General features: G+C 27.2%; 1 protein-coding gene and 2 long non-coding RNA genes across 4 annotated transcripts in view; 1 reads left to right on the top strand and 2 right to left on the bottom strand.

The window, feature by feature from the left end:
* The window catches only part of LOC145942258 (uncharacterized), a 128,890-nt gene extending 119,922 nt beyond the window's left edge, over positions 1–8,968 (top strand). The window contains exon 3 of the long non-coding RNA XR_014426342.1: positions 8,834–8,968. This is a non-coding gene — a long non-coding RNA (uncharacterized LOC145942258). The remainder of the gene's footprint in view (positions 1–8,833) is intronic.
* LOC145942197 (uncharacterized) lies at positions 4,327–7,665 on the bottom strand. 2 transcript variants are annotated; one of them, XR_014426336.1, is made up of 3 exons: positions 7,318–7,665; positions 6,798–6,977; positions 4,327–4,989 (listed from the first exon to the last, which is right to left on the bottom strand). It is a non-coding gene; the product is annotated as an uncharacterized LOC145942197 (long non-coding RNA). The 2 variants fall into 2 exon arrangements; XR_014426335.1 differs by lacking the exons at positions 6,798–6,977; positions 7,318–7,665 and adding exons at positions 5,093–5,266; positions 5,338–5,444 and having other exon boundaries at positions 4,329–4,989.
* Positions 8,969–10,106: 1,138 nt separating the features above from the next.
* On the bottom strand, positions 10,107–11,934 carry LOC145939549 (hypertrehalosaemic prohormone). The gene is made up of 3 exons (XM_083043946.1): positions 11,858–11,934; positions 11,401–11,605; positions 10,107–10,586 (listed from the first exon to the last, which is right to left on the bottom strand). Coding segments are annotated over exons 1-3 (252 nt in total). The 5' UTR covers positions 11,860–11,934; the 3' UTR covers positions 10,107–10,541.
* Between the last annotated feature and the right edge of the window lie 1,268 nt (positions 11,935–13,202).

Genomic DNA, 13,202 nt, shown 5'->3' with positions numbered 1-13,202 from the left:
TTTTAAGACGAGCCAAAAATTCATCGATTATACATTTTAATAGTACATTTATTACAGAATCATTTGGTACCAAGCAGACAACAGCGTACAAACTTTTTCATTTGCTATACATAAATTAATGATGCGTCGCATGGGATCAGCGGTAAAAAAGTATCGATTTCTAATATTTAAAGACGAGCCAAAAATTCATCGATTATACATTTTAATAGTACATTGATTACAGAATCTTTTGGTACCAAGCAGACAACAGCGTACAAATTTTTTAATACGATAAACATAAATTAAGGATGCGTCGCACAGGGTCAGCGGTAATAAGTATCGATTTCCAATATTTTAAGACGAGCCAAAAATTCATCGATTATACATTTTAATAGTACGTTGATTACAGAATCTTTTGATACCATGCAGACACCAGCGTACAAATTTTTTAATACGATAAACATAAAATAAGGATGCGTCGCACAGGGTCAGCCGCAAAAAAGTATTGATTTCTAATATTTAAAGACGAGCCAAAAATTCATCGATTATACATTTTAATAGTACATTGATTACAGAATCTTTTGGTACCAAACAGACACCAGCGTACAAATTTTTTAATACGATAAACATAAAATAAGTATGCGTCGCACAGGGTCAGCGGTAAAAAGTATCGATTTCCAATATTTTAAGACGAGCCAAAAATTCATCGATTATACATTTTAATAGTACATTGATTACAGAATCTTTTGGTACCAAACAGACACCAGCGTACAAATTTTTTAATACGATAAACATAAAATAAGGATGCGTCGCACAGGGTCAGCGGTAATAAGTATCGATTTCCAATATTTTAAGACGAGCCAAAAATTCATCGATTATACATTTTAATAGTACGTTGATTACAGAATCTTTTGATACCATGCAGACACCAGCGTACAAATTTTTTAATACGATAAACATAAAATAAGGATGCGTCGCACAGGGTCAGCCGCAAAAAAGTATTGATTTCTAATATTTAAAGACGAGCCAAAAATTCATCGATTATACATTTTAATAGTACATTGATTACAGAATCATTTGGTACCAAACAGACACCAGCGTACAAATTTTTTAATACGATAAACAAAAATAAGTATGCGTCGCACAGGGTCCGCGTCAAAAAAGTATCGATTTCTAATATTTTAAGACGAGCCAAAAATTCATCGATTATACATTTTAATATTACATTTATTACAGAATCATTTGGTACCAAGCAGACAACAGCGTACAAACTTTTTCATTTGCTATACATAAATTAAGGATGCGTCGCATGGGATCAGCGGTAAAAAAGTATCGATTTCTAATATTTAAAGACGAGCCAAAAATTCATCGATTATACATTTTAATAGTACATTGATTACAGAATCTTTTGGTACCAAACAGACACCAGCGTACAAATTTTTTAATACGATAAACATAAAATAAGTATGCGTCGCACAGGGTCCGCGTCAAAAAAGTATCGATTTCTAATATTTTAAGACGAGCCAAAAATTCATCGATTATACATTTTAATAGTACATTTATTACAGAATCATTTGGTACCAAGCAGACAACAGCGTACAAACTTTTTCATTTGCTATACATAAATTAATGATGCGTCGCATGGGATCAGCGGTAAAAAAGTATCGATTTCTAATATTTAAAGACGAGCCAAAAATTCATCGATTATACATTTTAATAGTACATTGATTACAGAATCTTTTGGTACCAAGCAGACAACAGCGTACAAATTTTTTAATACGATAAACATAAATTAAGGATGCGTCGCACAGGGTCAGCGGTAATAAGTATCGATTTCCAATATTTTAAGACGAGCCAAAAATTCATCGATTATACATTTTAATAGTACGTTGATTACAGAATCTTTTGATACCATGCAGACACCAGCGTACAAATTTTTTAATACGATAAACATAAAATAAGGATGCGTCGCACAGGGTCAGCCGCAAAAAAGTATTGATTTCTAATATTTAAAGACGAGCCAAAAATTCATCGATTATACATTTTAATAGTACATTGATTACAGAATCTTTTGGTACCATGCAGACACCAGCGTACAAATTTTTTAATACGATAAACATAAAATAAGTATGCGTCGCACAGGGTCCGCGTCAAAAAAGTATCGATTTCTAATATTTTAAGACGAGCCAAAAATTCATCGATTATACATTTTAATAGTACATTGATTACAGAATCTTTTGGTACCAAACAGACACCAGCGTACAAATTTTTTAATACGATAAACATAAAATAAGTATGCGTCGCACAGGGTCAGCGGTAAAAAGTATCGATTTCCAATATTTAAAGACGAGCCAAAAATTCATCGATTATACATTTTAATAGTACATTGATTACAGAATCTTTTGGTACCAAACAGACACCAGCGTACAAATTTTTTAATACGATAAACATAAAATAAGTATGCGTCGCACAGGGTCAGCGGTAAAAAGTATCGATTTCCAATATTTTAAGACGAGCCAAAAATTCATCGATTATACATTTTAATAGTACATTGATTACAGAATCTTTTGGTACCAAACAGACACCAGCGTACAAATTTTTTAATACGATAAACATAAAATAAGTATGCGTCGCACAGGGTCAGCGGTAAAAAGTATCGATTTCCAATATTTTAAGACGAGCCAAAAATTCATCGATTATACATTTTAATAGTACATTGATTACAGAATCTTTTGGTACCAAACAGACACCAGCGTACAAATTTTTTAATACGATAAACATAAAATAAGTATGCGTCGCACAGGGTCAGCGGTAAAAAGTATCGATTTCCAATATTTTAAGACGAGCCAAAAATTCATCGATTATACATTTTAATAGTACATTGATTACAGAATCTTTTGGTACCAAGCAGACAACAGCGTACAAATTTTTTAATACGATAAACATAAAATAAGGATGCGTCGCACAGGGTCAGCGGTAATAAGTATCGATTTCCAATATTTTAAGACGAGCCAAAAATTCATCGATTATACATTTTAATAGTACGTTGATTACAGAATCTTTTGATACCATGCAGACACCAGCGTACAAATTTTTTAATACGATAAACATAAAATAAGGATGCGTCGCACAGGGTCAGCCGCAAAAAAGTATTGATTTCTAATATTTAAAGACGAGCCAAAAATTCATCGATTATACATTTTAATAGTACATTGATTACAGAATCTTTTGGTACCATGCAGACACCAGCGTACAAATTTTTTAATACGATAAACATAAAATAAGTATGCGTCGCACAGGGTCCGCGTCAAAAAAGTATCGATTTCTAATATTTTAAGACGAGCCAAATATTCATCGATTATACATTTTAATAGTACATTTATTACAGAATCATTTGGTACCAAGCAGACAACAGCGTACAAACTTTTTCATTTGCTATACATAAATTAAGAATGCGTCGCATGGGATCAGCGGTAAAAAAGTATCGATTTCTAATATTTAAAGACGAGCCAAAAATTCATCGATTATACATTTTAATAGTACATTGATTACAGAATCATTTGGTACCAAACAGACACCAGCGTACAAATTTTTTAATACGATAAACATAAAATAAGTATGCGTCGCACAGGGTCCGCGTCAAAAAAGTATCGATTTCTAATATTTTAAGACGAGCCAAAAATTCATCGATTATACATTTTAATAGTACATTTATTACAGAATCATTTGGTACCAAGCAGACAACAGCGTACAAACTTTTTCATTTGCTATACATAAATTAAGGATGCGTCGCATGGGATCAGCGGTAAAAAAGTATCGATTTCTAATATTTAAAGACGAGCCAAAAATTCATCGATTATACATTTTAATAGTACATTGATTACAGAATCTTTTGGTACCAAGCAGACAACAGCGTACAAATTTTTTAATACGATAAACATAAAATAAGTATGCGTCGCACAGGGTCAGCGGTAAAAAGTATCGATTTCCAATATTTTAAGATGAGCCAAAAATTCATCGATTATACATTTTAATAGTACGTTGATTACAGAATCTTTTGATACCATGCAGACACCAGCGTACAAATTTTTTAATACGATAAACATAAAATAAGGATGCGTCGCACAGGGTCAGCCGCAAAAAAGTATTGATTTCTAATATTTAAAGACGAGCCAAAAATTCATCGATTATACATTTTAATAGTACATTGATTGCAGAATCTTTTAGTACCATGCAGACACCAGCGTACAAATTTTTTAATATGATATACATAAAATAAGTATGCGTCGCATAGGGTCAGCGGCAAAAATGTATCAATTTCTAATATTTTAAGACGAGCCAAAATTTCATCGATTATACATTTTAATCGTACATTTATTACAGAATCATTTAGTACCAAACAGACACCAGTGTACAATTGTTTTAACTTGATATACATAGAATAAGATTGCGTCGCATAGGGTCAACTGTAAAAAAGTATCGATTTCTAATATTTTAAGGCGAGCCAAAAATTCATCGTATATATATTTCAATAATGTATTGTTTGCAGATTATCTTTGTACCATAAGCATACCAGCGTACTATCTTTTTGGTCCAATATACGTTATATAAATCTGCGCCGTATGGGATTTGCGGCTTAAAAATTTTAATTTTCGATATTTCAAAACGTGCAAAAAATTAATCTTATATACATTTTAACAGTACATTGTCTGCACATTATCACGAGTTATGCTAGACTGCATGCATATATCGCGGTAATATATGTCGAATCTCATTTCTACTGCGCATTTCGTATGACAAAATCTGCATCACGATCATTTTACGATTGTTGATTGATTTTCGAAGGGAAAGAATAGTTTTCGGACTATTTTAAAAGTATGCTAAAGCCATCTGAAGTTATGTTTCATCAAAATATTTTTTTATCTAAAAATAGCACGCAATAATTTTTAGCGTGTATTTTCTCACCTTCGACGTCAAAATCCAACATGGCCGCAGCAAATGCCAAGGAACCTTAAAAAATTAAATAATATAATAAATATAAATAATATAAATAATATTTAAAACTTATTAATTATATTTAATAATATATTTTATAATTCTGAAAAAATACTACTTAATATTATATTCCTTCTTTCCTATTTCAGTCTTTTTCTCTCTTTCACCCTCTCTTTTATTTATTCTCTTTTTCTTATTTAATTTCAAATAAAACTTCCTCCTTTTTTCCTCTTCATTTTCCTTTATCTTTTTTTCTTTTCTTCTCTCTCTCTCCCTCTCTTTCTTTCTTTATCTATTAATAATATAATTAATAATATACAATTCATCTCTTTAACTTTAATAAAATATTTAAAGATAATTTACTTTATTTTATATTCCTTCTTCTCTCTTTTTCTATAATCTTTTTTTCTCCCTCTCTGTTGCTTAATATTTCTCTTCTTTTATTTTAAATAAAGCTTTGTTTTCTGTTTTCTCTGTATTTCTATCTCCCTCTTTTTCTCTCTTTCTATTATTCTTTATCTATAAATGATAAAATTAATGATATAATTAATAATTATAATTCGTCTCCTATGCCCTTACACGACAAAATTAAAATAATTCAAATTAAAATGAATTGTACGCTGTGATTAGTGTGCTGTGATTGATCAAATCTGAAATTATGATGATTCTAATAAAATTTCAAATTTAACAAATCATAGCCACGGATCATTTTAAACTGAACATTTTAATTCTGTCACGAAAGTAGCCCATTTAACTTTAAATAAAATATTTAAAGGATTATTAAAATTACAATAATATTCGAACAATTAAAAAATTAATACCTAATAATTATTATAATCTGATATATTCCTTATTCTCTCTTTTCCTTCAATCATTTACCTTTTTTCTTTTATTCTCCATCTCTTCTTTAATTTTAAATAAAACTTTTCGCTTTTTTCTACTTTTCCTTTTTCTTTCTCTCTCCTTTATTCATTTTCACTCTCTTATTTCCTTTTCTTATATTTTAAATAAAACTTTCTTCTCTTTTTCTCCTTTTCTTTTTTCTCTCTTTTATTTCCACTCTTTTTCTCTTTAGTCTCTTTCTTTCTATTCTTCTATATCTACTAATAATATAATTAATAATATAATTTATGTTTTCATTAAGAACTTTATAAATAAAACATTTTAAAAAACTATAATATTCAAATATTTAAAAAATCTAATAAAAATATTATTACCTAATTTTAAATTCATTCTTCTCTTTTTCTTTACCCTTTTTCACTCTTTCTTCCTATATTTTACTTATTCATCCTCTTTTCTAATTTTAAATAAAGCTTTCTCTTTTTTCTCTTCTTCCTTTTTTCACTCTTTTTTCTCTCTCTCTCTCTCTCTCTCTCTCTCTCATTCTTTCTATTCTTCTCTATTTATTAATAATATAATTAATAACATAATTAATAATTAATAATTAATAATTAGGTTCTTTTTTAACATTAATAAAATAAAACAAAAACAAATTAATTAAAAAGTTACTAAAATTATAATACTATTGAAACATTTAAACAATTCAATAAAAATTTTATTACTTAATATATTCCTTCTTCTCCCTTTTCCTTTTTCTTCTTTTCTTTTCTTCTTTCTCTTTTGCTTATTCATCCTCTTCTTTAATCTTAAATAAACCTTTTCTTTCTACTCTCCCTTTATCTTTTTCTCTTTCTCTTCTTCTATTTTTGTCTATTAATAATATAATGCATCTTTCCTTTATATTAACTATAAATAAAATATTTTAAAAATTATTAAAGATATAATAATATTAAAACATTTAAAAAATTTAATAAAAATATTACCTAATATTATATTTTTTCTTCTCTCTTTTCCTTCAGTCATTCAATCAATCCTTTTTCTTTATTTCTTTTGCTTATTCTTTCTCTTCAATTTTAATTAAAAAGCCTTCTTCTCTTCTTCTCCTTTCTCTTTTTCTCTCTTTTTTTTCCTACTCTTTTTTCTCTCTTTCTATTCTTCTCTATCTATGAGTAATAAAATTAATGGTATAATTAAAAAAATAATTGGTCTTTTCTATAACTTTAAATAAAACATAAAAAAATTTATTAAAACTAATAATATTTAAACATTAACGAAGTAATATATAATTTAGTAATATTTTAATATTTTAATATTCTATAAGTAAATTAAATAATATTAATTATCAATAAAATTAAATAACATTAATAATATTTAACTATAGTACTTTATTAATAATATCTACACAACAATAACGCATAAAACTCTTGATAAAATAATGTAAATTGGATTAAATAATGCTTTATTTATTACATTTATAAAATATATATACTTTACTACACATACCTTTCTCTCTATTCTTTCCTACTTCCTCTTCCTCCTTTCTTCGTCTTCTTTATCTATATTTTCTTTAATTTAATTTAATGATATGTACACATAATATCATGTATATCATAATATAAACCACAATAATTGCATTCACAAATTGAATACACTATTAACCTCTCAATATATACATTTGAACTGTCAAAATGCGTATATACATTTGAACTGTCAAAATGCGTCGCTCAACCTTGACAGGCTTTTATCAATATGAAGTAATGTACAACGCAGCACACATCGAGATAACCAATCAGCATCGCGGAAAAGAGGCAACAATACTTGCGAGAATCGACTTAACATGCACTTTTTAGAAAAGGGATACATTTGAACAATCTTCTTTATTATTATAAGGATATAATAACCTTCTCTTGGCCATAATTTTCTCGTAGGGGCTTCCAACTGAAAATAAAAATTGATCATATAAGTTTTCTCTTTCATAAATGCAATATTTTTAGACAAAATAATATTATATATATATATATATATATATATATATATATAAAATAAATTGTATAACATCATTATAATAGATAATTTTCAAGAAATGAATGACGATTTCTCTAATTGATTTCTATATAATCTGCATTAGCTCTATATAAAATTAACACTTAATCAAGAATCAATAATTTTGATAATTTAGTTATAGTTTCATATTTTATGAAAGATTCTGTAAGTTTTAGAATTATTTTATAATTTAAAGTTTTTATAAATGAAAGATAATTTTAATGTTTAATATCCCAAGTAGCAAAAAAATGTATAAAAAATGTTAAAAACTTATTAAAAATTCATTGTCAAAAATATTTATTTATATAAATAAAAATAAAAATAGAATATTTATTTAACGTTTATTAAATATTTATTTTATTAATATGTTTAATTAATAAAATATTAATAAAATAAATATTTAATAAACGTTAAATAAATATTTATATTACATTAATATTAAAATAAACGTTTTTTTAATGAATAAAAAGGGATTTGATCAATTATTTTAACGTTTTTAAAATATCTTTGAGAAATGAGTTTTTAATGAGTTTTAAACAATTTTTTATATATTTTTTTACTGCTTAGGATATTATATATTAAAACTGCATATTTAGGAAACGGGATTAAATTTTAAAATAATAATATGTTAAAAAATTAAAATAGTAATATATTGTAAATAATAATATATATGTTATATCTTATTCTTGATTAATATTTTTTGACAGAAATCAGCTGATAATAACTGTCAAAAATATTAATCGAGTTTAAAATATAACATATTATAACATATTATTTTAATTTTTATAACATATTATTTTAAAAAGTAATTACCAAATTAACGCTTTAATCAGCTGATTTCTGTCAAAAATATTAATAAAGCGAAAATTTGCTAATTAAATATTTTAGCTTACATATTTATATTTATATTGTGTATGTTATAATGCGAAATAATAAGATTATTCTAATATATGTATATGTATTTTATTTGTTACAGGTAGCATTGCGATTCACGCGTCGTGTCGGGAGTGCCGTGTAAAGTTTTGCGCATCGGGAGTGCCGTGTAAAATGTCGAACAATCGTAATTATTCGTGTTTTCGCGAGTGTCGTGAGTGCTACGAAGGAGCAATGACGGCGGTCAACCAAGAGATGAGGAGGAGGAGGCCCGGGGAGGTATCGGGCGACAGCGGAGCGCAACTATGAGGTATGCGAAATAAAAACATTTTCGATTCTCGCGAGTATTGTTGAGTATTGTTTTTTTTTGTATGTTATATACATATATGTATGTATGTATATTATACATATATGTGTATAATTTTTTTTATGAATGCAGTTATTATTTGGTTCAATCTCAGAGCAAAATATAAAAACAAATTTTCACGTTAAATTAATAACTTAAATGAATAACTTAAGTTAATTATTACTAATATTTGTATCTATTTTTTTCAAAAAATTATTTAAAAAATTTAAATTCTTACCATTCTCAATATTGTAAAGTTTTTGTTGATAGTTTAGATTTTAGATCATTCTCTGAACTAAATTCACCACAAGAATAATGAGTTAAAAATGCGATTAAAAAACAGATTATCTTTTGCATTGTATAAATTTAATTCATCTGTGAATTAAAAAAGATTTATGAAATCACTTTTATATTTTTTTATTAATATATATCTTTCTACGTCGCGCGCGCGTGAGAACAGAATATTAATTACAGTTAAAGAATTTTGATAAAAATAAAAATTTATTTGGAAAAAAATTATAAAAATTGAAATTTATTAAAAAAAAAAGAATTGTCAAAGATGCAGGAATTTTGCTCATCTCGCTGTCAAGTTTTTAACGATCGTATAACAACGAAATAATTCACACACTTTAAAAGTCCACAAAATTGTGAAAAATTGTTAAATTACGACATGCGTATATATTGAGTTTTAATATAATATATATTGTGATATGAATCGCATGTATGTAATGTTGGTAAATCAATAACAAATATCGATCTATTTCCAATTGAATACATCCGCAAAGCAAAATCTCTATGTATTCAGTTAACAAACGTATAATTAAAATTTGCGATTGCAAATGTTTATGACGAATACATATCTTAACAGATAATTCTGACATTATAAAATGTACAAGATATCCTGGATATTACAATTTAGATATTTTATAATGGAAAACAATATTAATGCGATACACGTCTACCGTTTGTCCATTTTCAAAAGATAAGGGAAGAAGGAGCGATAAAGGGAAAGGGCATATTGCATTAAGGCTATTTTTAAATGTATTTATTACCGGTCTACTTTCAGACTACAATTAACAATATCAGTTTATTTTGTTAAGACTACATTTCTGATAAAATAAAGAATTTATAAATAAACTGACACAATATAAATATGTTCGACCGCAGAAAAATCAGCTTCAGTGTCATTCACCACTTGCCTCAATATTAACTCTTGCTATAATAAATATGTACAAAGCATACAGCAAACAAATGCAAATATTCGATCTCAGATGTTCGTATCTTTTCCAACAGAAAAACTTCGTCATGATATATAAGGGATAAAATATCCGCAAAATTAGAACATATGGCGCTCCAATTACATTATATCTCTATTCAAATATCTTAGATATTTTGCTTGTTCAATTGTATCTTTGGGCAATGTTGGGACGAATCCGTTTGATAAGAAGACTGATGTTTTTTTTATTCATTTGTTCAAGTTTTGACAATCCAAGATTCTCTGCGCTTCGATCTGTAAATAACATAATCACGAAATATCAATATATATGTACTATATATCAACTCACAATCGCGTTCCAATAAATATTTGTCGTAATATTTGTGACAAATAAGAGAAAAAATATTATACTGTGTGTGTATGTGTGGATTTATATGATTTATTACTAATACAACACGATAACATGGGCGCCGCGAGGGGGGTGCAAGGCGGTGTACTTGCACCCCCTTGGCCCTGGTCTATGAAATAAGTAGGGAAGGGACAGAGAAAAAAAATTCAGTAAAAACAAGAAATCATGTAATATAAAATAATATCGATTATAATTTTTTTAATTGAACAAAAACTCAATGCTTAAATATTAATTAACATTGTAATAAGATTTTGGGAAATCAATTTTAGAAAAATCAATGTTTGAACAAAAACTTGAGCCGTCTTGGTTGCAATACTTGTAAACTATTAGTTGGAACTTTGTAACTATTTGCAATTGTAAAACTGAGATTCTTTAACATATTAACAGATCTGCAATATAAAAATTAGAATTTTTTAATTATTAATGAATTTTTATTAGGATTCAATAAATAACAACCAATGTTAACAAAAATGTAATTATGAACTGGGAAGAAACTGTTTTTCCAGTGCATCCTCTTTTGGGTGCACCCCTCTAAAAGTAATTCTGCCGGCGCCCATGCACGATAACAATTATAAATCTGTCGGAATAAAAACGTGTACAATTAAAAAATACACACACAAAATCAATAATCGTATTTTTATAATATATTTTTTTACGGTTTACATAAAACTTTTGAATCAATCTCACATCTTCATATACCTGAATGAACGTATATAATTTTAACAATTGTTCCAACGACGCGCTTTGCGACGAACAATCCGTATTACTCGATCTAATCCGCATGTCTTGGCTCCTTTTACCTTGGCCCCATCCGGTAGAAAAATTTAACTGAGCTTCACCATCCGAAATAAGGATTAAGAAAAGGAATGCTATAGCGAACAAGCTCACTGGCATCTTACAAAACCTTAAAAAGAAAAAAAAATCGAAAAGGTTGTTCAATCAATTCACAAGATTTTACACACATAGTTGACGTATAATTTTTGATAAAATAAAAAAAGATAACAGATTATCAATTTGTTTCACACTTGTTGTCCGTTTGCATAGCGAACAAACTATTAATTTGCATAGTATTATTGGGAACAAGTTTGAAATATAATGAAATAAGGAATAAATAATCACACTGTGTATACACACAAAAATAAAAAAAAGGACTCACATGATAACACTTTCGTATATAAATAAATGTATAGACTGATTTATTTTTCGCGAGACAATCTGCCGAGATGTGCAAAAGATTTCGTTTACGAGAGATCTAAGATGCGGTGCTGTTTTTATACATTGCTGACCCCTTACTTTAACGCGCGCGCATTACAACATCCCTATTCAATCACTATCCCAGAGAAATAATGAAAGCTCTGCGTCGGCGTTGAATCTTTTGCTCTGCAACAGTCTCGTTCAGAGTTTTGTCTTTTGCATGATTTTTAATATGGGAATTGAGGAATTCAAAAAAAATATATTTAGAGATAATTATCAATATTAATTATGTCTTTACAATTTTTAACTGTAGCCTTATCATTCGGATCCGAGATTATCAGCTGTTTTTGAACACACATCGTAATTCATATGTATTTGACGTCAGCGTCGAGATGAAATTGCAAATTGTACCATCATATATATTGAAAGAAGATGAATGTTGAATATTCATCTGCTATGTGACATTTAAATGTGGAATTATGTAATTCTCTATATCACTTTTCAGTGGTCTTCTTACGTATACATGGTGTTCTCTAATTGATAATATAATTGAAAAAGTACTGATTCTATAAAAAAAAGTTAAGAAAATCGAAGAATATAATTTTATAGAAGAATTTTATAGAATATAATTTTTTTATAGAATAAAAAAAAATAAAATAAAATTTTTTTATATGATGCTTTTCCAATCGGAAATCAATTTTGAAAATTACTGAGATCTTACAATTAGTTATATATAAGAGATTATATATACATAAATTATATAAAAATTTATATAACATTCTATTTGATATCTATTGTTAACGCGATATTTTTGTTCTTTTTTTTACAGATGAATCAATATTATGAATATATTAAATTGTTTAATATTTTTGAAAATTCTTTTTCAAATAGAAGCAATATAAAATATTTTCTAAAATACATGTATAAATGTATTGTAAAGATATACAGAAAAAAGAGAGATTATCAAATTTGATTTGCATGCATTTATAATATATAATCATTAATTTATTAGTTTGATTATATATAATAAAAAATTTAATATTTATTTCAAAATTATTTTAGTATAGTCAAATGTTTTACTAATACAATCAACATATATACTTTAGTGAAACATATAAACTAATATATTTACAGTTTATAATATGTAATTAAAAGTATATGTAACTACAACAAAATTAAATGACAATTTTTTATCTAAATTAAAATGACTTTGAGATTCGAGAATTCATGTTGTTAATTTCTCATTTCTCTACATCATGAAAAAAATCGTCGTAGCAACAGTTAAGACAACTTTTACACCTGTATAA

Source organism: Prenolepis imparis, unplaced genomic scaffold (genome assembly GCF_030444845.1).
Source record: "Prenolepis imparis isolate NDT839.2.m4 unplaced genomic scaffold, iyPreImpa1.0 SCAF_1, whole genome shotgun sequence".
Classification (NCBI taxonomy): Eukaryota; Metazoa; Arthropoda; class Insecta; order Hymenoptera; family Formicidae; genus Prenolepis; species Prenolepis imparis.
Note: the sequence above shows the minus strand (reverse complement) of the source record. Positions and strands in the feature narration are given on the sequence as shown.